Source organism: Lycium barbarum, chromosome 4 (genome assembly GCF_019175385.1).
Source record: "Lycium barbarum isolate Lr01 chromosome 4, ASM1917538v2, whole genome shotgun sequence".
NCBI classification, from domain to species: Eukaryota; Viridiplantae; Streptophyta; class Magnoliopsida; order Solanales; family Solanaceae; genus Lycium; species Lycium barbarum.
In genome coordinates, this window is record NC_083340.1 from 23,924,675 (window position 1) to 23,950,499 (window position 25,825).

Consider the following 25,825-nt stretch of genomic DNA (forward strand, 5'->3'; position numbering starts at 1 on the left):
CAAGATGTAGGACATAAGCCCCATGGATATTTGACTTTTAATCTTCTTTTGATAAGGTAATGTTGATATTTTGATTTTAAATATTTTGTAAAATAATAAGATAAACATAATTTACAAAAGAATGTTTAAATTACATAAATGATTTAGGAAATTCCAAAATTTTTGTAGAAAGTATAGGAAATATGATATAAATTTCCTATTATAAGATAAAATTATAACTTTTTTTGTTAGGCAATATAATTGTAATAGTATAAAATAATTCTTCATCAAAATACTAAATTTTGGTCAAACATTTTTACATATTATTTGTACAAAATTTGGACACCGGATATTAGTTTTTAAGGGAAAAGACTAACTTTATGAACAATTTGTACAACAAGGGTGTGTGCCCATTAGTTTCTTCATCTTTTAAGAGTCCATTAGTTCTTTTTCCAACCACAAACCAATAGCCCATTAGAGTTGGATAAGTTAAGACCAAAATGTTTTTTTCTTGTCTTCTTTGTAAAATCTCTTCACTTCAGTCTCACAGTCGCTGCTTCTACATTTGGTTTCCCTCTGCCCATCGGCTCTTGTTGCCGCTGTTACCATCAGTTATTCCAGTCGCCTCTCCTATTGCAAACTGCTTGTGATCGCTACTCCGACCAGTCACTTCAAAAAAAACCTTATCTAGTTGCTCGTAAACAAAATATAGGTGTGAAGAAAAGGTTGTATTTTATTACTATTTGCTTTCTAAACTTACTATTTGCTTTCTAAACTAAGTCATTGATTATGTTTGCTTGGGCAATTCCTTTTATGGATTTTTCTCCTTCTCTTCCGAAAGGTCTAATTTAGATGTGGATTTTGTAATTGCAAGGATTCAGCAAGGCGCGCTCCTCTCCTACAAGGGGCTAGGTGAGTCTGGGCATATGCCCAAAGCTTAGGAGCACACGTTTCACAAGACATATGCACGCCACTACCACGTGAGGCATTTCAAGCATGCCTCGCTAGAGGCACATCCTAGGACGTGTCCACAGAATGCCTTCGAAATCAACTATCCTAATAAGGGTGGAACAAATTTAATTGAAACTCCAAAGGTTTAAAGAGTCAAAATGTTCAATTCTAAGACCTTCACCACAAGAAAAAAGGTTCCTCAGCTCGACATATGTGTCTATCACACGTAATAACATTATTCTAAGATTTATCACTTCCTCTAGTCAATGACTTCATCACTACGAGACAATAGCTTCCTCATTCCTGCTTTTGTGTGTGTATATACGTATAGAACACACATCAATCAATCAATTGTGCCTCAATCCCAAACTAATTGAGGTCTCGATACAAATCCTCAGTACTCATCAACACATTAAACCTCACATACTGGAACTGTGTAAGAACTCTTAAGAAGAACCAGATGCTAGACCAATGGTGGCAGGTTCAATCAAACGAAGTTTTTTCCTAAAGGGGCAGCACGGTGCACTAAGCTCCCGCTATGCGCGGGGTCCAGGGAAGGGCCGGACCACAAGGGTTTATTGTATGCAGCCTTACCCTACATTTCTGCAAGAGCCTGTTTCCACGGCTTGAACTCGTGACCTCCTGATCACATGGCGGCAACTTTACCAGTTACTCCAACATATTCAACATATATAAAAGAAAAAATATTAAATAAATCTCTTGCCCCTGGGTAGTAAAACTCGCAGAGTATCAGGTATGCCAAGACTCCAGACTCCACTAATCCCTGTCATCTTCTGTTACATTGCTGGCTAGCTTCTTCTTCTTCTTCTCCAGTCTAACCGATGAGAGGTTTTTGTTCCCATCCATATTTCAATGGCTGGTCTAACTACTTTCCAACCTTACTTTAGCCAAGTGCCTCAAATTGTTTTCTTAACATTTTTTTTTTTAAAAAAAATTATTATTATTACATAGGGGGTAGTGGAAGGGGAAATGGAGGAGGGGATGACAATGTGGGGATTCGAACCCTCACCAACAAGGTGAAAGTTTAGGTAGTCAACCAACAAAATATATTATATACTTAATAACAGAGCCTAGTACTCAACTCTGGCATCTCCCCTTATTCTTAGATGACGATTTTGCCTCTATATTGATCGTATAGGGTTGCAGAAATCCTTATAGACAAATTTGCCGCAAACTTCCACGATCCATCAGAAAAGTTCACAGGCGTCATAAATGGAGAGTTTTTATCCCTCCACTTTAAGCTCTCAGTTCCTTTGCGTTCCAGTTATCATATCACTGATAAATGGTCATGTTTGAGATAATAACTTTCTAGGCTTAAGTTAGTCTTTGACCACATTTTACACCATCGAATGTCGTCGAAAAGGTTATTCAGAGAGAGAAAATTGAAATAGATCAAACTTTGGATTTTTAGGGGGAGAACTTTATCCAGCTTTGTATTCTTTGTTTAGCAAAAATTAATTTCTGTTTTTCGATATCCTTTGGTCTAAGAGTGTCTTAATTTAGTGGAGTACGCTCCAAGGGGTGCTAAGAGCAAACTCAATCCAAATTCTGTTGGTTCTTGAAAAGATTTCTCCCGACGTACTTGATATTTTACTACTTTACTTAGACATGCATTTATGACATTTGTTATAAATTGATTGGTTCTAGTACAGCATCCAAGGTACCCAACAATCAACATATTGAAATCCAAGTTGTTAATCTAATGTGTCTATAAATTTACAAAGCACGAACTAGTGAAATCCTGATTGATATCAGACATTTACTAAACAAAAATTATTCATGCAGTAGTTTGAACTCAAATCTCAACTAAATCATAACATAAGATCAAATCAAATCAAATCAAATCCCAATCTTAAACTTTTTTTTGATGAAACCCAATCTTAAATTTTCTAAACTGGGCCATCAATTATGGGCACAAAGTTCTCTTTAATGATCTATACTAAGACTTGACCATAGGACTCTTCTAAACAACACGACACATTTCATAAATATTTTGACCATTATTGAACCTGTCGAAGTAGGAAAGACAAAGGAACTATAAGTGCCTCTCTTATAAAAGCAAATAACTATTTTCCTGAAGAGGAGAGAAAAAACTCACTTTGAGACACAAGAAATCCATATAAATACTATGATGCGTATGGTACTACCTAAAATTGCATACACCTGTCAAAATGCCATATTTTGATGCAATCTGAATTTGAGAGCTATATTATGGGTTGAGCTTACACTTGGGGTGGTTGTACCCAGTAAAACTGGTGCAGTACACAGCTGTTGAAAACCTGATCTTCGGAAGGAGGAAACAAGCTTCGTTAATTACATTCAGACCCCTTACGTTTAGTTCTTTAATTATGTACTTTACCCCAATTCTTATTGTAATAGTTTCTTCTAGACCCATTACTTTGCTAGAATTCTTCGTATATATTCTATAGGTGTGACCGTTTTAGAGCTTATCAATAAAGATCATCCTTTAGCTTTATTTAGTATAACTTTAGCTTAGCTTAGTTTTTAGCTAGATTTCTTCTCAAACTCATTCTTGCATCATATTTCAGTTTTACTTATGAAATACCCACAACAACATACGCAGTGTAATCCCACAAAGTGGGGTCCAGGAAGGGTAGAGTGTACGCAAACCTTACTCTTATCTTGGGAGGTACAGAGGTTGTTTCCGGTAGACCCTCAGCATAAGGACAAACAATTCAAAGCAATATAAAAAAAGCCATGGAAAAATAGTAAAAAAAAAAAAAAGGAGCCATAACTACACAAATTCATGCTACTTCAAAAATTGACTAATCTCAAATCTACAAATTCCAAAAAGCAAAAGTAAATGACCAAATTAGAAGAGAGGGAGTACCAATTTCGAAGAAAGCATTGTTTCCTTGAGGCAGCTGTTGGACTTCCGGGTCAGTATCCGGGTCGGTATCCGCACCAGCACCATCTTCCCCTTCTAACAAACTCAAATACCTAGCAATCCCCTTAAACAACTCAAAATCAAAGTGTCCAGGTAATTCCAATTCCTTTTTCCTATCCTCATCAAACGCCGTCCAATAGGCCGTTTCCCATGGCTTCACTTTATTGTACTGTTCCAACATAGCTTCCCACCTTTTTTTACACTGATTTAAACTCCGATTAACGCCTAAGGAGTTGCAACTGTGAACTGTTGATTGCCATTTTTGGAAAGAAGCTAAGGTATTGCCGCATTCGATTTGAGTTGCTTTCATTTCGTTAACTAGGGTTAGTGATTCGTGTAGTGTCCAGTCTGGTGCTGCTTGTGAACGGGTTCTTAGTGAACCGCCCGTTCTTTCCATTTTGATGATCGATATTTTTTTGTAATTTAATGGCTCTAGTTTAACATAGCTGCTGGGATTGGGAACCTGAAGAACATAGGAAGAAGAAGAATTGAGATGATGACTGATATTCCTAATATTATATGAAATGGTTTTATGATGTATATTGTGTGTATAAATATTGTTGTAAAAAAAATTGCTTCTTTCATTTAAATTTATGATGTAATTTGACTAAATATTGACATACACTTTTTCACTACTTCATATACGAGAAAATTTTACTTGAAAAAAAAAATGTTTCGTATTAACATTTTCAAGTCCATAACTATGGCTTTCAATGTACAAGATCTTAATAAAATAAGAATTTTAAAGATAAATTATTTTTAAAAATAGCTAGTTTTTTTTTTAAAATTTTAAAAATAATAGTATCATATAATATGGAAAAGGTGATAAATTCACTTTTTTCAATGCAGGCTTGGGCCCATACTCACGGGTGGAAACACTGTAAGGTCTTTTTTTTTGCGCGGATTGTCCTTCTGTTGGATCTTTAAATTTTGCTCTTCATATTTGTGGTCTTTAAATTATGTTTCTCGTATTACTGATCTTTAATTTTTGCCCTTTGCGTTGCAACCTTGAGCGTTCATGCAGAAATCTTGAGGTTCTGAATTCGAACCCCCGCTCAAGCATAAATTAAAAAAAAATTGCATGGCAAGATTTGGATCGCGTGTATGCCGGACCCGGCATACATTTGTTAAGAAATTATCAAAGTTATGTCGGACCCGGCATACTCTACCTTATGGGCAGACTTGGCATAAGTATACCAGGTCCAGCATAACTTTGGTAATTCTGTTACACCTCGGAAAATTTTCCGTTAGTACGCAAGAGAAGGAACTAGTGATGAATATGAGTGCATGATGTCCATGAGCAAGAAACGACGTTTGATGACCTTAGGCGAGATTTCGAAAGTATCCGATGGGAGACGAGAAAGTTGGCTAAGTTAAGATGAGATAAAAGGTGAGCAATGCATGTGCATGGACGAGGATGATTAAAATGAGAAGTCTAACCAATATGGGAAGTTGCAGAAAATCATTCAGCTCAGTGGTCGTGTAGCACAATACGGCCCGTAAAGTGATTTACGGACCGTATAGTGCGATCGTCCCCCAGCTTGTCAAAAATCTCAACCTTCTGTAAGTTGTGAAAATGGTTAAATACGACTTGGAGGACGGCTCGTAAACTAGTTTACGGACCGTAAACCTCGGTCGTAAAGTGCCATGTCCCTTATCCAAACTTTCTGTTTTTGAAAAGTTTAAAAACGATCGCGGAGGACGGACCGTAAACCACAATACGGTCCGTAAACTGCGATATACGACCACTGTTCATCCCGACAATTTTTCATGAAAGACCAGATTTTGAATTAATAAAAGGGGCCAAGGCTTCATTTCATCTCATTTCTCACCCACACAACTTAAGAACACCCTAGAACATTCTTCAAACACTTCATCCATAGAAATTCAAGGAGAATCAAAGGAAACCTAAGACCATCAACACCAAATCTATGCAACAAGAGTATGAAATGCTAGTAAAGGCTATCTACCTCAAGAAATCTCAAGAAAGGTGAAGTAGGGTTTTGGTGCAAAGAAGGTATTACTACTCAAGGCTTATTCAACCATCAACTAAGGTAAGTTTCATGACTTTGGTATGTTGTTTAAGGTGTTGGAAGGCTAAGATGCTTGAGATATAGAAATAACATGGAAAATGGGTTTTTTAAAGAATGTGAAGTGTCACAATTGAGTGGTAGTTGGATGGAAATCATGAAAGTTGATATGATATGATTATGAATACATTATAAATGATGTTCAGACTACGAACTAAGTGTGATGTGCGAGAAATGTGACGATTAGCTAAAACCATAAAAATGTGGGGAAATTGGAGGAAAATGGTGGATTTGTGTAAGGTACATAAATGATGAATGTTGCTTGTGATATTATGAGTATTGTTGTAAATGTTTGGTAGTTGAGATAGAACGGGGGAAAAGTGGTAAAATCAAAGGGAACACCGCCCAATTTTGTCTATAGGTAACGATGCGTTGTCATAATCGATTAACTAACATTAGTCCAAAATTCTCTCGTGAAGGTAACGACGCGATATCAAAAGGGGACAAGTGGACGATAGCTCAGATAAACGACGAAGGTATGTTGAGGCTCGTCTCCTTCTTTCAAAGGCATGAATCTTATGTTACGATTTCATAAACTCTTTCATGATCTCCTTGTTTTCAATAAAGTTATAGTTCTACGATTCCAATGCTTAATTCCTTTCTTGATAACCCGTAAATGTCTTTCAAATACCCGTAACCTTCCAAGCAATAGTTTGCGATTTTGTAAGCTCTTATGACGACAATGCTGAAAATATTTCATCACAACGGCAATGATGCCGATAGGAAAGTATTTTTCTATGATGACTACGATGAGAATGATTTCACGCTAAAGGTTCCAAATCATGATTCCAATGATGATATAAGAATGTTGAGCTGCTTCTTAATTCCTCAATTTTATTCATAGATAGATGACTAATTTAAGACTCCAAAGTACATGAGCTGACACCTTGCGAGATTTATGATTTAATTCTATGTTCTCCTAATGTCACTCTTCATTGATAGTCCCGCCTTATAATAGTTGTTCCTTCAAGGCGAGACAAAGTTATGACGAGTAGTCCATAATTTATAATCGGAGGTTACCGACCTTACGTCACTCCGATGGAGTTATAGCTTTTCCTTGGGTTCTCATGCATGCTATGTATATGATATAAGTATATGATACGTATATGTACACAGGGGATATGGGGAAAGGTGAGGCGCTATAGACGCATAGCCACCTGATCAGCTGGCATATCATGATTTCATCCCGGACGCGGGGTATATGGGTTATGGATCGGGCCGTACGTTCCTCGGCACTAACATATTATAATTATGGATCGGGCCGTACGTTCCTCGGCACTAACATATTATAATTATGGATCGGGCCGTACGTTCCTCGGCACTAACATATTATAATTATGGATCGGGCCGTACGCTCCTCGGCACTAACATATTATAATTATGGATCGGGCCGTACGTTCCTCGGCACTAACATATTATAATTATGGATCGAGCCGTACGTTCCTCGGCACTAACATATTGTAATGATATGAGGATCGGGCTGCACGTTCCGCAGCAAAGTATTATTAAGCATGCATGGATCCGCCTTAAGAGGCAAGCAGATATCAGTTATTTTCTTGTTCTACTTTACCTTATTACTCTCACCATATCTATTGATGCATGTCTTACATACTCAGTACAATGTTCGTACTGACATCCTTTTCTTTGGATGCTGTGCTCATGCCCACAGGCAGACAGGGAGACGTCGCAGATCCGTAGGAGCCATCCGCAGATTACAGGAGCACTCCATTTTTTTCCGGAGGTGCTAATTGGTTGCTCTTTTTGTGTACATTGTATATGTCATTTACTAGAGGCTCGTAGATGCTAGGTGTGGGTTATGTGGTTCCACGATATGGATAGTATGTATGTGTATAAGTTTATTGAAACATGTTCTTGTATTAAAGCAGTATATTTTTGTAACGCAAAATTCGATACTTCTTTGAGTTGACAGGAAATCGATGAATGATGGTTAAATAGGTTAAGGGAGTAGTAGTGCGAGTGGTGCTCGGCGGTTAGCCCTGGGTACCCGCCACGACCCCTAGCTGGGTCGTGACAAATTCCTTAATAAGTTTATGTCGGGTCAGCCATATTTATGGACAAACTTTTAATGGGACCAGACCAGTAAATCATAACAAACCAATAAAGAATGTGAATGTGGATGTTCTGTTCTACCTAAATGTATCTCAATGCATATTCAGGTCTTAAAATGTTGCAAATGTACCTCAGTTTGTTAGTATTTGCACTTACCAAGTTGTGCAAATTGACACATTCTACGATGCACCAGTAGATAAAATATAAAAACAATATCAGCCTTTTATGAGCATGCTTTGTTTCTGCCAATGTATGATCTGTTTCTTTCCCAGTGTTACTGCTTTGTTGATCTTAAGTTCGATTTGGTTGCCAATATGCGGAGTTTGAACTAACCAAATTTGGCTTATAAAACAAAGTCTATGTCTTAAGGAAAAGTTATGCCTTATGAGGCATACTTTTGTTATGTCTTAACTAAAAGTCTGCCCCATAAGGCATAACTAGGAAAAGACTTTTAGTTAAGGCTTAACTAAAAGTTTGCCCATAAGTATGCCGGATCCGGCATAAACTTGTTAAGGAATTACCAAAGTTATGCCAGACTCGGAATACTTATGCCTTATGGGCAGACTTGGCATAAGTATGTCGGATCCGGCATAACTTTGGTAATTCCTTAACAAATCTATGCCGGTGGGGGCATAGCGAAATTTAAACTCTGTCTTGCGAATTTTTTTAAAATTTTTGACAGAGTGAGGGTTCGAACCTGGAACCCGTAGGTTTTAGCCGAAGGGCGAAATTTAAAGATTTCAAATATGAAAGGCAAAATTTAAAGACCACCCCAAAAGAATGGCAATTCGCAGAATTGCCCCTGTAAGATTAATAAATATCGCAGCCCAGTGCTTGATATATTCCTGGATTTAAATTAAGAATTTAGAATTTAAAACATCACTAGATTACGCATATCCTCATATTTGTTGTTATGATGAAGATATATTAATAATTTCAATTTTCATAATACACGGGTCATTCTCACCGAGTATTCGTAAAAAAGGTGAATTGTCCAATAGATTTTAAGTTCTTATCTTCTAGAAAGAAGTATGTTTTTCTACTATAGATCTTAATCAATGATGATCACAAGAATAAAAGGCTTGTATTTCTCATTTAATAACAATAACATTGGTTTTATACCCCATTGGATATTAATCTTTTTTTTTTCTTCTTGGAACAGGCTGTAGAATAGTATGACTCATGGCTAACATTGGACCTGCTAAAAGTATATAAGAGTGTAATAACAATTGTCAAGTCTAAATCACAATAATTGGTATTACCTACATGAGTTCTCTGTTGATAGCATCTTATGTTCTTAGCTAACTCAATATTCATTTCAAACGGTTAAAAGCTTCTTTTTTCTTTCTTCTTCTTCTTCTTTTTTTTGAGATGGTAACAAAACGGTTAAAAAGCTTTTGAAGACAACTTATTCTATGTTGTTTGGGAGAATGACAAAAATTATCTTTTATGTTTGGATAGGTTTAAAATAATCTCTTGATTGTACATCTAAATAGTTTGGGTCCTTAAAGTTTGCAAAAAAGAAGCATTTGTTATTTCCTTATAATATTTAACAAACTCTAATTGTTAGAATTAACTTGAATCGTTAAAAAAAAATATTGACATGAACTAACATTTGAAGGTGCAATTTTCTAATATTTTTGGTCTATTTCTGGCTTCTGGTGCTTTTTTTTAGGTATAGTTTCTACTTATTTTTGTTTATTTCCCGTGTTTAATTAGTGCAGTTTTTGATGCTGCTGTTTATGGATTTAATGGGATTTTTTTTGCGTCTTTGGTTAAATCTTTTAATCTAACAACCAGAGTTTATTAAATATTTAACCTTGACCAAAAGCGTTCACTTATAACAAATATAAAGAACCAAAATTAATCAAGTGTATATTTAAGGGTATGTTAAACCTACCCATAAATATAAAAGACCACTTTTATCATTTTCTCTTCTTTTAGATCTACATCCTCTACTTTTACTATTTTAAATCATCATATTATCATACCTATGGATGCATATTGTCCACATGCAATATGGCCTTACCATCATAGACGATTTCCTCTCATTTTATCCTCTATATATGCTACTTGTGCTATCTATCATATGTTAACATTTCAAACCTTGTCCAATGTTGTATACTGGTTATATAATTATCTTATTTCTACTTATCTTAAAAATATTCATTCTAGAGTTCTATAATTCAGTTAGTTATAACTTCCCAGTGAAGAAAATGAAGTGTAGAGCTTGAAAAAACAATGGGTTATCATCCTGTCTAGTTTACATTAATGTACATGTCCACTAAGCTAGTTTGCCAACAAAAAGAGTGAAACATAAAACATATCCTTTTGTTTTTCTTCAACAAACTGACCTACAGTTGCTGTTTTCATTCAATTCTTCTCACATTTTATAGGAACCTATTTTCCCTTTCACCAATTTTCTACTTACAACTACAGTCTATTGATGTTTATAATTATAATCAACTGCAGTACAACCTGAATGGATCTTTTTCCTTTTTTTCCTTTACTTGAATAAAGTTCTTTAAATTCACTGTAGTATGTCTTTATAGTGCTTCTTCAGTTCTGTATAATTTCACCTGTGGGAGATGGTCTTCAAATCGGCCATAATTTGAGCTAGTCGTCATCTGGGTCAGCCGAAAAGTCAGGTTCCTCGGGCTTCTGTAACTTAGGCAAATCCATATCCTTCATCTTCTGAACTCCTCTCCTTGTGTGTGCAGCAAATCTTGAGGCCAATATTGTAACTCCAAGATTCTGTATTACATTCGAAGAGTTTGCTGGTGTATCCTTCTTTTGTTGATCATCCTCACTTTCATATGCTGATTGGTCATCCTCGGGAGCATAAGGCAAGGACTCACTCCTACTAAGGTGTTTGGCCAGTTTTCTCCTCTTGAAACGCCGCCAAGCAGCTTGAACAAAACAGGCAGCCCAAGTTCTCCAGTGGTGAGAGTAATAACGGAAGGTGTGCTGTAGCTTCTTACTATGAAGACGTCTGAATTGATTGGCTACAAACTTGAGATCCTCTGCTCGTAATGCAAAGGCTTCTACTTCCGACAAGGCTCTCACTGTTCTCGTTGATGAAGGTAAGTTAAGAGAGGATCTTGGCAACAACGCCCAGGCAAGTAGTTCCTCACCACAAAAGTCACCTGGCCTCAAAGTAATTGAATTGAAGAAGCCTGTCCGGCCCCCATTCGTGGTTGAGCTCTCTAATGTCCCTCTGATAACAAACAGCATTTCAGTTACTGGATCACCCTCACGTACAATATATGTTCCTTGGGTACTTAACGACGAAACCAGACGTTCACATATGGCATCAAGCAGCTGATCATCCATTTGTGAGAAGAAGGGAACCTGGAAAAAAGAAAAGAAAAAAAGAACAACTCAAATTTCTCTGCCTCACCGGAAACTGCAAAACAAAGGAATTTTCACACCGTATAGCCTCCCACCAAAATAATAGCCGGAAAATGTTTATTTTTTGTATATTAATGTATAATATACATAAAATATGCATTTTTCATACCTATTAGTGTATATTTTTTGCATATTTGGCTAGCTAATGTGATTATTTTTAGCCGACCGACCAAATATATAACTTTGTAGAAACAATGATACATTAACTTATTTGAGATTAACAATTAGTAAGCTTCAATCCCAAGCAAGTTGGGGTCGGCTCTATGAATCCTGACTGACCATGTCTCCATTGTCATTTCAGATTAACACAGTGACGAAAAACAAGTATTGTTCAATTATTTTAAATAATATTGACATTACAAATTGTGGTGCAATGAGAGAATTAGACAGAGAAAATAACTTACACGCCGAACAAGGTCTAAACATAGGTGGCGTTGGATGTCACGACGAAGGTCTGAAGGTAAAGCATGCAGGATAGATTCTTCATCTACTCCTCGAGTGGCAAGCCACTTGTACTGTACAAAACGTCTAACACGTTCTTGTAGATCCTGAGGGAGTTGGCGATGCCTCATCCATTCTTCAGTGTCTCGTCGCTTGAGTCTCCATTCTTCAAGCCTCACAGTGATAGATTGTAAGTATGTCTACATTAATAAAAAGGGAAAAATTAGACTTGAGTTTGAAGAGATTTTTTCAAAATGAAATGAAAGGCTAGTATCTGAGATGATATGCTTTCTCTACATTAACCAAAAGAATCAGAAGAAAGAGAGTCCAATATTCACCAAAATCCAAAGGAGTGGTCTATGATGAAGACTTCAAATGTGAAACTAAGACAAGGTTTATCACACATACCTGCATGTTTCCAATCAAATGAGCAAATAGAACTAGCCCAAAAATAGCAATAAGAATGGCAAATGAAGTTTCCCATATATATGTACTTGTGGTCAAGTTTTGGCCGTAAGAACTGCAAAAAGATCAGAAAACAAAGTGCTCAATATCCCTGATTCGCGTTGTTGTAGTAAATAGCATAATTTGCAGATTTTCAGATAATTGTAATTACCAAATATATACTTAAGAAGAGTTATTCACATGGAAATTTAATATATAGATGCTGAGACCATTCTTTTTGAATAATGACTAAAGATAACACCTTATACACCCTATACCAAACACCATTTTGGACCTTTGAGTTATTAAAGAAATTGGCTTGATAATCGAAGATAACAGCAGCATTGGAGTAAATGGTACTATTGGAAACCATACCTTAAATTTTGTAAACCCCACCACAAACAGTACAAGTACTTCTCAAGGAACTCAGAGGAGACAACATTGTTTGTAACTGCATTTGAAAATATCCCAAAGTCGAAAATGGTAGAATTAGTAGGATAGCAGTTGCTGAAAACTTGGGTGTTGTTTACCCACGTAACCCTGTCTGCATGGTCTACAGTACCACAGTCAAGAAAACGGCTGGAGCATTGAATAGGACCGAACTCCTTTTCACAAGCTATTTTCCAGCATGTAGCATACCTCTCGATTGATAATAAATACCAGGAAGCACCCAGGACCTACAATAAAATAAGGGATAATTACATTTTTGGACCGCTCAAATGAATAATACCTGGAAAATGTGTAGGTTTTGTATATTAAGTGTAAATATACATATAATATACATATTGTATACATAAATATACATAATCAATGTATAGGTTTTGTATATTTTGGCTAGCGCCAGTAATTAATTTCGGCCGACAGGCCAAAAACAAAAAAAAATCTCACAAAAGAACCTGATTCACTATCAACAGTATCAAAGACTTCAAAAATGTTGCTCTTTGTATAAAGAACAATAAAAAGGCAGCCCGGTGCACAAAGCATCCCGAGTTAGCAGGGTCTGGGAAGGGCCGCACCCCAAGGGGTGTGATGTAGACAGCATATCCTAATGCAAGCATTAGTGGCTGCTTCCATGGCTCTAACCCGTGAACAAGCAAGTATGCATAAATTTAACGTGAAAATGAGAGTTACTGGGACTAAACTTACGTGGCTCGCCAACATGTAGAGTAGTAAATTGTAAGCAGCTCCTGCCCAAGCTGTTTTTGTGACAACCCCAGCAGCTTTAATAATTTGAGCACTCAACGGGAAAATCAGATAGAGTCTTGGCAGATATTGCAGCAGGACTATTAGTACAAGGGCGTTGTTGGTGTGATCTGAATGAGAACTTCTAATTGCTGGTATGATGAACCATATTACAATCTGCAAAAGAAAAAGACAGCAAAATCCACGAGGTCTTTTATCTCTCTCTCTGTTTTGAATATGAAGAAGGATTATTGCCAATGCTAATTGAATTGTCATGACTTGTAATATAATTGTTTCCAATGATAGTTAGCATCAAAATCCATCCTAATAGTTCACAAGAATAACCACAAAATTATGTAGCTGAATTTCATCAAAGAAATTATGTGTCTTGCAGGAAAAGAGCAAAATCATCTTTAGTATAAAATATCAATGACTCTTTCAATTACCTAATTCATTTCAAAATACTTACCGTAACTGAAGGATAATACAACCTAATTCGATAAATCAGAACTTCACATATTGATTCTTTGAAATATGAGCTTCTTAAGCTAGGAAAAGACCATTTCTCCATCTAGAAACATAGCCATTTGATAAATATGTTCAAAATGCACAAAAACTATCAGCCTAACAGCAGTTCCACTGGTCAAGATATGTTTCACTAGCCTAATTCAGGGTATTTGTTCTTCAATCTTATCAAACAAATGACTATAAAAAGAAAAACTAAAGCTTCATTCTTGAAACTAAAGTACCTGAGGAAGAGGCAGAGCAGCAATAGCATCAATGATGAAATCAGTCTTCAAATACTTCCTTGCAATCAATTTCTTATCCATAACAAGTTCCCCTCTTCCAAACACCCTTGACTTTCTTGAAACATAAGCAGTCCTAAACTTAATAATCACATGTAACATGTAGAAAATATCTGCCACTGTCCTAAAACATGTCACAGTAATCCCAAGATTTGAGTCAATTGTCATACATGATGACTTCCCTTTATTCACCACTGATGGAAGGTAAAAAAATAATGGATCCATAAAGAGAGCCATCAAACAAGAAAATAAGAAAACTCTATTCCATTGTATAACAATTTCACTCCCTGGATCAAGGATTTTCTTTTTTTCTTGTACATAATTTTCTGGGAAAACCTTAAACTTTCCAAATTTAGGAACTTTACTTGCTCCAACTTTGTCAACATTTCTACCATCAGATTTTAGTAAACTGCCAGCATATAAAGGTAGTTGCTTTTCAAGAAGATTGTTCTCATTCTTCTCCCATGAAGTTTCAAACCTAATAAAATCCTCAAATATATTAACAAAAAAAGAACTAGACAAAACAAAAAACAGAACTGAAAAGCAAAAAAATGTACTTGAAAATTTACCTTACCGTCTTGGCTTTCTTGAACTCCATCATAAAATTTCAGATAAAAAAACCTACAAATCTTCAATACACAATGCAGAAGCCAGGAAAATACCAAAGTGGTAACAAGATTGAATTTTACCCTTTTCAAGAACTTCCATTTCAAAACATGCAGATAATGCTACTTATAAAATAAATAAAAATGCAAACTTTATACTCACATAGCTGAAAATTTCAACATTTTTCTCAAATGAAGTATGAAAGTAACCATAAAAATGAAGAAAAGAGGAGCTGAAGTGGGCAGAAACAACTCTGGTTTTCTATGTTTTTTATATATAAGGGGTTGACTTTACTTGGAAGATTACAAAAAGGCAAACAGTATATTTATTTTAAAAAAACAGATAAAAACAGCTCAGATAAAGTTTTGAAGCTGCAAATGGAAATTGAAGTTCAAGAGAATTAATGCAGTCGTGCAGGCCATAATACAAGTCAGGTTTTTATTCAGAGCATAAAGATTAAACAATGAAATACTCATATTAGTACTGGAAAAAAAAAAAAAAAAAAAAAGAGAGAGAGAAAGAGATTAAGAAATCAAAAGTTGCATATAATTATATAGTATAACGTGTTCTTGGAACAGAGGAAATGGACACTAAAATCAAGAGATACATTTATTTAAGTGTACCTCTTACCTAGGTGGCATAACCAACTCATTGAAGTTATAATTAGGAGTAACTTTTAATTTGAGTCAGCTAGTTAAAAAGAGAGTGGCTCTAGTTGTCTTCATGAATAGAAATGCACTTATTTATATGTTCGAGATTCTATATGATGTTTTTAAGTTTAAGAATAATATTAGAAAGACTTAGGAGTATTAAAAGTTCTTAACATTCTATCAATGTTTTAAGAAACCAAAAACTAAAACTTAAATACATACTCATAGGTTGTGAAGCATGGAAGAAAACATTTTCTACTAATTTTTTATGCTTGGTTGATCAAATGTTATAAAAAAAAAATAGTAGTATTTTTTTCTTTTTCAAAAAGATCATTTTTAAAAAAATAGCAAATTGACTGAGAAAAATAAGTTCCAGAAAAAATATTTCTTTATATTAATTGTCTCCTTCTCACTCTCCAACACCAGATGCCCACCCTCGCCCTAACCGAACCCCACCCACCTACCATCCCTATCCTCTCAACCCAACTCCATCCCCTCAACCCCCACCCATCCCAATCTCACCACGTCCCAACCCCTAAGTACCCCACCACCCACCCCCATATCTCTCCTTTCATAATATTTGATTAGATTATATATAAATATTATTAAGATAATATCATCTTCTAACTCACAAAATATCGGAAAATATTACTTATTTATGTGAAACTCATCCATAGTGTTGTTTGAAATGCCACAAAGAAATAACTCCAATTTCCATCCTAACCTTCTTTTTTCCTCAAAAGAAAAAGAAAAAAAAACTACCTTCGGGGTTCGAGTAGTAGACCCGTTATATTTATTTTACTAGGGGTGCAACAACTCATTTAATTTAACGTAAGACAAATAAAATGCAAAGATGGAAGTTATAGTACCCAAAACCAAAAAAGTTCTTTATTAAATTATACTATAGTGAGTGTTGTCTCTGTTAGTTGGGAGAAAACAAGAGAGCATATGATCAGTTAATGATACTCTTTTTCGAATGCGTCGAGCGGCAGTTGGGTCCTTTGTTGATTCCTCTGTTTTATTTTATGGGTCTTAATTTTGTTATATATAATTTTAAAAAATAAAAAGAATTTTGAATCTTTTTAAAATAAGAGATACATATAATCTGCATCAAATTTCAAAATAGCTTTTGAATTTTAAAGATATCATTTGATACGTTGGAATTAAAAATGCTAATAACATTTTTTTAAATAGAGTAAAAAAATTATGATATAAATATTATTCCCTCCAGATCAAAAAGGGTGTCCACTTTTTTTTTCTTTTTTTTTTTGGTTAAAAAAGAGTGTACACTGATCAAATCAAGAAACAATTAACATTATTCGTCCAAAATTGTTTTTATTAAGTGTCAAGTGATCCAATCTCAATACCTAGGATCAGAGGCGGATCTAGAGGTTGCCGAGGGTGTACACCCAAACACTTTTGGCAAAAAAAAAAACATTGTATATATATAAGGTAATATATTTCTATTTTATGTATATATATAAGTTTTGAATACCTTAAACACAAGACTAGGCTAACTTAGTATTTTAGAGGGTTCAAAATTCATCTTGAGGTTTCAAGTTCAAATTCCAAGCACTACATTTTTATTTTTTAAGCCCTCTAAATAAAAATTCTGAATTTGCCACTATATAGGAATTAGTATTTTTTTTTAAGTTATGTACAAATGGTTAGGTAGACACCCTTCTTATGCAGACTTTTGGTAGGGCTGTTCACGGTTTTGGTTAAAATCAAAACCAAACCGAAAATTTAACCAAACCGAATAAAAAAACCGACATTTGGTTTGGTTTGGTTTGATTTGGTTTTAAATTTTTAAAACCGATAATATTTGGTTTGGTTATGGTTCTATTAAAAAATAACCGAATAAATAACCGAACCAAACCGATAAATTATATACATAAATTTTATAATTATTTATATGTATAATATTAGTTTTTCATAAATAATTATAAATATTTTATACCTTTTAATCATTAATTTGATTTTTGGTTTACTTATTTCACATGATTATTTAAGGCTCATGTTTTTAAGAATATGTTCAGGTCCATGTTTTTAATAATATATTCAAGCCCATGTCTTTAAGTCTTTTAGCTCTTTTAAGTGTTAAGTGTAAACCTACTAACAGAAGCTCACGTTAGAGTCTAATGTCTTTAACTTAAATTTTTAGCCTTTCTTTGTCAGCTATTTGATTTTAGGTTTTTTTTTTTTTCGAATTTATGCCTTTCTTTTTTCTTATCTGAATGGGTCCTAAACTTCTAATATTTTTCATATGAAAAGGACAGAGGTTGTAGATTTGGAGGTTCCTATAGAAGATACTTCAGTAACATCAGCATTTGCTACAACTCAAGCACATGGTAATGCCTTAATACTTCTTCCGTGGGTATCCTTCTAAAAAGCAGAAAAGAACAACTCTTTGTAGTCGAGACCCTAGCCTTGGGGATAATGATAGAAAAAGATCATTACACAAAGCTTTTTTAATAAAATGGGAGAATTGAGGGCAAAATGTAAGTACTGCCTCAAAGTTTGGGATCATTACACAAAGTTTTTTTTATTTCATATATTTTCATTTTAATTTTTGGTAGTTTTTATGTTTAATTAATATGTATGTTTGTAACAAAAACTAAAAGCTCCTATGCTCTGCTTTATTTCCAGGTATGTGTATTAAGATGACAAAAATGGTGCAACTACTACTAAGTTAGTTTTTAGCTCTATATGTAACAGTTTAGCAACTTTTGGTAACTTGGGTACTACACTATTACTAATAGTGAAAATATTTCTATGATGTATGTTCTACCTTAAACTATAAATGAAAGTTATCGTTTGAACAAAAAAAAAGACATGTCTTTTTCAACTTTTTAATATTTTACTGATAAGTCTCATGACTGCTAGTCATAAATTGAAAAATTGAACCAAATTGATAATAACTAAACCGGTGATTATTATTTTATTTGATTTAGTTATGATTTTAAATATTTAAAAATCTATTAAATTAATTTGATTATAATTTTAATCAATAATCGATCCAAACCGAATCATGAACCGCTGATGCAGAGGGAGTCCCACTAAAACATACGGAGTAATTGATGATCAGAAATTATGGGTACCACATCATCCACAAACTTTATCATAGGTCCCACTGAGGATATGCCCAGAATCAACTTTTGTGGTTTTCATATGTAAAAGAAAAAAGAAAAAGCTATGACTTTTGAAAGACACCTTGGACTGACATTAGAATGTTAATGAGCTTGGTCCACACAATTTTGGCCGCTACACCTCCGCCTTTGCACCTTCTTTCTTTCCTAACATTTCTTTGAGACATAAAATTTTGTTGCGGTCAAAATTTTTAAAAAATATTTTTTTTTAAAAAAAAGTTCTTTGAAAATAAAGAAACTGCCTTATTTAATATATAAAAAATAAATTTCATAAGTAACATTTCACATTAATGATCTTCTCTTCACCCTATTGCCCCCATTCCTAGGATAATATTTTCTGCTTGTTTACCACACAAAAAGATAAGTATGAAACTTACTTATTTTTTAAGAAAATATATTCCTATATTTTTTTCCGTGAAACACACTTTCCTTCATACCAAACACACCCTTAGTGCCTGCTTCGGTATTTTTCATCAAACAAATTTGGAAGAGAATTCAATGCAAGCACCAAAATTAGTGAAGGTTGCAAGACAAAATCACAAGTTTAGCTTGTCATTTTATGAGTTAAAATTAGAGACAGTTACAATTTAGAATTTATTGATCATATAATGTCATAAATTGATGATAGATGATACCTTTGTTTAACCTTAAAATGGAGAACAATTAAATTTATGTGTGACGTCAAAGATATGTGGCTAAATTCGATTCGAGATTAAATTGCAAGATGAGTCAAAAAGTAAATAAAGATGCAGATCTGACCGAATATTAATTATGTCCAGCCTCGGGTATAGAAACCGAGGTCGATACCCTCTGTTGAGTACTTACACGATGAACAATAAAGATGAACTAAGGAACAAATGGGAATGGTTTCAAAGGATTCTTATTGTTTTCTGATATGAACTCTTTCACGCTTTCTGTTGCCAGCCCCCTTCAATGGATGGGAACCTCCTCTTTATATAGTAGAGGAGTCCCAACCCTAGTATAATTCTAAATAAAGAAAAGAAATCTGGTAACAGCTGTTGCCGAGATCGACGTCGAAATATCCGGTTGAGGGCGAATATTTCGGTCTTCTCCTTATGGCAGTTAACCGCCCTTCCTTTATCGCATCATCCCAGATCGAGCTCGATGCCTCGTTCCCGAGGAGCCGGTCATATCATGCCCGAGCATAACCATAATAACGGGAAACCGAGCATGTCCATATCCTCGGTTTTACCCGTATACATATAGTCCCCCCATTCCCCGAGGTAAAATTATTGACGGCGGGGAATGGACCCAAATAAAATTGAACAGCCGCCTCCAATTGCCTAGGACAAGACCTTCCAGTCAAAATCTCACTCTGCCCGATATTAAGTCATCATTACCTAGCCGCCAAATCCTTTTGGGAGTCCTCTTTGTGTCAGAGTCCTTGATACGCTACAGGACCTCTTGATTCTCTTTCTATATAAAGCCCATGTACTCTTCCTTTTCCATGCATCTGCACTTCTTCAAATCTCACTTTGCTCCTCCTCAAAAACCTTCTACGATTCTCGAATCGAGCTCGTAGCAATCCTCGGATTTTCAATCTTCCTTCATCAGGGCGTAACTATTTACTGTTAAGAAAAAACCTTCCACGAACATGGCTCACGTCCCATTATTGACTCAAGGTGAAGATCAGCACTCGTTTACGCCATCAACTGGAACCGCTGATTCTGACAGGAGGCTAGAATCTCTTGCTGCTGGTATTCTCCCGTTAGGTCTTATCTATACAAACGATTGTAAAATTCTTCACCATTTTGATTCGGTGGAGAACTTTGAATCTTGTATTGATGATGGTGCCATTACCGTAGTCAGGGAAGATTGCAACTTAGGCGCAGATGTTGACATTCGCCCTGCTGGGCACGGTGTGAAAATAAATCACCACATTATTGGTTACTCGTTGTCATACACGTATCCTTTTGCCATAAGGTTCACTCTCCCTGTTCATCGAGTGATCGAGGATTTCTGTCGCCGGTATCGGATATGTATCGGGCAGATCGCTCCACAGGTTTGGAGACTTGTGTATTGTATTGAGAAGTTGGCTAATGTGGTCGGAGTCGCCTTCACCCTAGAACATTTACTTCACATATATGTATCTCGGGTGATCCGAGGGGGAATTGTTCATATGGTTCCCAAGGGGAGTCGAAGCCTGATCGATCCCGAAGACGATTACGACCGAGGGTGGCTTCATCGGTTTGTGATGATACGCACAGCTCAACTTCATCGTCCATTGTCTACCGATTTTCCTGAGGTGCGGAACCCCTCACCAAATCCGGTTGAACCCGAGCTCATTACGGCTATTTTTGAATGGGTGATTGCCCTTCTCCGAGCTTCTCGTAGCGTAGGCAGTTCTTGTAGAAGGATGGCACCCGAAGGGTGGAAAGGCAAATACCATGGTAATTTCTTAATTTGATCATTTCGACTCTCATTTCCCTGTATTATGTCTCAACCCAATGTATTTGATTTTCAGGACTTCAGACGAGGAGGGCTTCCAAGGGAAAGTTGGTAGCCGAGGATATTGTTCAGGGAAGAAAAGCATCTGCGCCACCGAGGGCTCCTCGGTGCAAAGAGACTGGAAGCTTCCCAATTAGGAATTCGGGGGTTGGATCTCGGGTCCGAACCCGTCATATCATGGAGACCCGTCGAGAAATTCCTTTTGGCGAAACTCCTCCGACAATAGTCCCTGATGAAGAAGATTTGTCGCGGCCGAATATCCCTGGTTCATCCCCCTCCGGTGTAAGTCATGGGGATATCTAATCGGGGTCACGCGCCATCGTTGCATCCCGTAAAATAGGCTAAAGATCTCAACCTTCGACTTGCTAGGTCGGTCAAGGGTGTTGCTGTTTTACTTTTGTTTTCCAATTAGTGACAGTAGAGTAGGGCTTCTCCCGTGTTTCCTGTTATACTGATGTATCCGACATAGTCGGAATTTTGTGAAATGGAACAACTTTTAATAGGACTTTGCGAATTGGTTTTTATTGAACTTGATTGAGCATTTCATGTGCGTTGTTTGTACTTAAAGCTTTGTATATGTCCTTGCAATATTCGATCAATAATCTATTGTTCTATAATTCACAAAAATTCGAAATGTTTTGCTACCAACTGCCATGTTCGAACATTTTATTCAAAACTCGACCGTAATTGGTTCGAGACCACATCTTTGTGACCGATACGGAAGCTTTACTTGATCATAGTGGTATTCGTGTGAGAGCCCGACCAAGGTTTCATCGGAAGGCCGACCTGCTTAAGTATGATCTGTTGATCGAGCGGTCGTCCCGGTTCCTTCTCCCGTACGCTCCTCATGGGTGGATATGATCAAGGTCACATCCGCCTGACATCGCTACGTGTCAAGACCCCGTTGGTTCTGAAGACGGTTATGGAAGGCAAACCGTCTCGGCCCCACTCTATAAAAGCAAGTTTTCCCTTTCATTTTTCACTTTCTGACTTTTACCAAAGAGAGTTTTACCTTCGTGCGCGTTGATCCTCATATCTTCAAACCTTCATATCAGTCTCCTACTCAATCTTCAAACCTTCATTCAAACCTTTCTATCTTCATACTTCTGAAATGACGAGCAAATCTTCAAAGGCTAAAACCGGGGAGACCTCCTCGACTCCAAAATTGGAGCCAATATTGACTGACTTCATTTCTCAAGATTGCTCGACTTTCCGGGATTTCAAAGTCGAGAAACCCTCTCAACAAGGGGATAGAGGTGTCGAAATATCGGCCTATATGTGCACGATACCCCAGAGTAAACTCGAGCAGGTCAAGGTCGATTGCGAGTGGAAGGGTAAAGAGGTCGTTATTCCCAACCAGGATGAAGCCGTAACGACCTACGTGGAAAGGAATTTAAGTGTTTATACCTATCCTTTCACATTTAGCACACTCGATCCCGTGGTAGTGGATTTCTGCAAACGGTATGAGATTATCCTCAGCCAAATTCATCCGTCATTTTGGAGGATAGTTGTGCTCCTCCATTATTTCACTTCAAACGTGAATGCTTCATTCACAGTGCACCATCTACTCCGGCTATATAGTCCCCGTGTCTTCAGAGGGGGCATGATTAAACTCTCAAAACGAGCCGAAAAGGCGCCCTTCTCCGGTCTGGACGAGGATAGAGACCGAGGCTGGCAGGGCAGGTTTGTCCGAATCAGGACAACGGATCTGATTCTCGCTGACAAGTTACCGTTTCCCGAGAGATAGAACCCGAACCGTAAGTAACTTTATTTTGGTACGATATGACCATATGCATGTACTTACACTGAATCTTTTATTTGCTCGTGTGTATATAGCGCTTGCCCGAACCCTCGGTGCGGTTCCTAACCTTGATCAGTGGAACGGGAAAATATGTTCCCAACTTACTTATGCCGATCGTACCTGGAGCCGTTTGTCCCGATCCAGGTGGGAGGCCGGAACACACGGTAAGTCTTTCCCTAAGAGCGTTGTCCTGTCTTCCCTACGTGCTACGCCATGTTAGATTAGTAAGGACCGTTCTTCTTTTCGCTTCACAGGTCTATCAAAGCCACCAGAATTCGGGGCCAGGAAGCTGCTGAGGCCTCGGCCGACGAGCAAGATATCGAAGCTCCTAATCAGAGAGACAAAGCTGAAAGGAGGAAAAGGCGATCCTCCGAATCTTCTCGAGCTTCTTCCCAGGCCAGGAAAAGATCGAGGCTCACTATCAGAGAGACCTCTTCGGAAGATGTCTCGGCCCGTGCTCTGGACGCTGAGGTTATCTGTCAACTTTCGGATCATTCTGATGATGACGACCAGGCGTTGGGTGGGCCTCGTCTTGTTGACGAGCTCCTTGAACAAGATCTGACCGGTTCTGCGGCGATTATTCCACCATTGGTGGAAAGCTCAAGTCAAGTTCTGGCGGGTTCGAGCAATGTCTCGAGGCCGACGGTCGTGGGAAGCATCAGGCTGAAGGTCGGGGCATCTACAGATCCTATGACAGAGCACACTTTTGAAAGGCTGCCAGTCGCGGCTGCTGGATCGAAGGCAGCTTCCTCTGTACCAGGCTCAAAGGTACCTAATATTCCGCCTTTGTATGGTATTGGTTCTATCCTTCCGATACAAGCTGTGGCCTCGTCTGAAACAATAATTTACATACAGGATTCTCCGCCCCCATTGGTGGATATTCCCGCCGATGTTGAAAAAGCCAAAGGCAAGATGACCGAGGAAATGGCAGCCGGTCATGAGGGTTATGAAATACCCGCTCCGGGTATGTCAGGTTTTTAGCATTTGTCCATCCTTGTGGCCAACGGTTTCGGGGTTAATTCCGGTCCTAGGTTGGAGAAATTATTTCCTGCCCCTAGTACCGACCCGAATCGGAAGAGGCTAATCACTTTTAAGGTGCCGGCTAATATGAACATGTTATCGGGGCCGGTCGGGGTGGCCAGTTATTTGTACCCTTTGGTGTCCCAAGAGGATCGTAAGAAAATGGCCGAAGTTAGCAAATCGTGCCTTTTCAAGGAGGCTCAGCTGGCATTGAACCGGGTAAGTCTTGTTCTTATGCCCTTTTCACTTAGCTTTTAATTTCATGCCTCATTTTAACGACCGTTCCTCTTTCTCTTACGGGCCTCCGTGCTTCATTATGCAAGCTTCCACCGGCTCAGGCATGAAGTGAGCCGGCTCAAGGAGGAGCTCAAAAGCAAGAGTCAGGAGGTGGACGAGCTCATGAATCTGTATGAGCAGAAGTTGCAATATATCTCGTCTCTCCCTAACCTTTCTATCCTTAAGTCGGATTTAGTAGCGGCTCGAAACGAAGCTGCCGAGGCTAAACGGGAACGTAACCAGTTGGCAGAGAAGGTAAGGGCTTTCGAAGTTTACAATAAATCTTTAACAGTCGATGCTAATGCCCTTCTTTCTCAGGCCCAGGCATATGTTAGCCAGTTTGATCAACTTCGGGCAGAGCTTGATGGGATCAAGCCCGAGCTTAATGCCTTCCGAGAAACGACCATTGGTGTTGTGGCCGAACGTGATGTTCTCAGGGAGCAGCATCGGGCGTCGGTGGAACAAATAAACTGACTCAGCTCATCGCTTGCTGCGGTCGAAGCTGAACGGGATCGACTGAACCGGGTCAACACCGATCTACAGGCTGAACATGGAAAGGCTCTTGACCAGATCTCGAGTTATGACGATATGTTAGAGCAGTATAAGGCCGACATAACTGCTGCCGAGAAGGCCAGTAATCTACGAGCCGAGTACGTGCGGTGCTTATCCCGAAGGAAAACCCTCGAAGAAGTTCAAGCCACCGGAGTGGTCTTGTCAGATCTGATCGAGGAGGCCAAGAAGCTCGAAGCGGAAGCAAAGGCCACATTCAACCCTGAGGATTCGGATATCGACCTTGAGTCAGCCGGGGAAAAAACTGAGGGATCGGGTGAAGATTAGGCTCGTAGGCCTTACATCCCTTCTTTCCCTTTTTGTTGTTATTTTTGCCTTTTGTTTTAAGGCCGCTAATTCGAGCCTTTGTAAATCCACTTATATGTATGTATAAATGAAAAGAAGATCTTCATTCGGTCTATTCATCGCCTTTTTGTTGCTCTTTGCAAAGTATTCCTCGATTCAATATTTGTTCGATTTATGCCATCGTTTTAGTTTGTCTTATTGTTTCAGCCGGGATAAAATTCAAGTGGTAACGGCTCGTGATCGAGTTTTAATCCCTGTTGACTTTAGTCGTTGCTTTATTTATTAATTGCAAGACAGACCAGATCACGATAGTTTTTGTGTTTTAAGACCGTAGTCTTTAACCGTTTAGGCCATAACTTTTTGGCATTGTGTATGCTTTCCAGACCGTAGTCTTTAATCGTTTGGGCCATAGCCTTTCAGTATCTGGCAACACTGGATCATTGAGATCGAAGTAAGATTTTTTATTAAAAAATCGACCGGAGATGTATCCACAATTGTTGTCGTGGTAAGAACAAAATAATTGGACACGATTCAATCGATCATTTGGTCCTTACATCTGATCCTGTCATTCAAGCCTTGGCTTTTACATAGTTATCACTTAGTATAATAGTCCCCTAGTACTCGAGTCCGAGGTATGAGAGCTCGGGTATTATTAGCCCGGTATGTGCAGTCCCCGGTCTTTGATCGGTATGCTCT

The 25,825-nt window shown here is 37.5% G+C and overlaps 2 protein-coding genes across 3 annotated transcripts in view; both read right to left on the reverse strand.

The window, feature by feature from the left end:
* Nucleotides 1-4,393, reverse strand: part of LOC132635591 (trihelix transcription factor ASR3) — a 6,306-nt gene extending 1,913 nt beyond the window's left edge. Inside the window, exon 1 of the mRNA XM_060352036.1 lies at nucleotides 3,803-4,393. Within this exon, the coding sequence (XP_060208019.1) occupies nucleotides 3,803-4,256 (454 nt within the window). The 5' untranslated portion in view covers nucleotides 4,257-4,393. The remainder of the gene's footprint in view (nucleotides 1-3,802) is intronic.
* Nucleotides 4,394-10,331: 5,938 nt separating this feature from the next.
* LOC132635593 (probable cyclic nucleotide-gated ion channel 14) lies at nucleotides 10,332-15,583 on the reverse strand. Of its 2 annotated transcripts, none has more exons than XM_060352038.1 (7): nucleotides 14,873-15,583; nucleotides 14,247-14,781; nucleotides 13,462-13,674; nucleotides 12,691-12,992; nucleotides 12,280-12,391; nucleotides 11,835-12,071; nucleotides 10,332-11,370 (listed from the first exon to the last, which is right to left on the reverse strand). In XM_060352038.1, exons 1-7 carry the CDS (start codon nucleotides 14,902-14,904, stop codon nucleotides 10,636-10,638), a joined length of 2,166 nt encoding a protein of 721 aa, XP_060208021.1. In that variant the 5' UTR covers nucleotides 14,905-15,583; the 3' UTR covers nucleotides 10,332-10,635. The 2 variants fall into 2 exon arrangements, with proteins under 2 accessions (XP_060208021.1, XP_060208022.1); XM_060352039.1 differs by having other exon boundaries at nucleotides 14,878-15,582.
* Nucleotides 15,584-25,825: the final 10,242 nt, after the last annotated feature.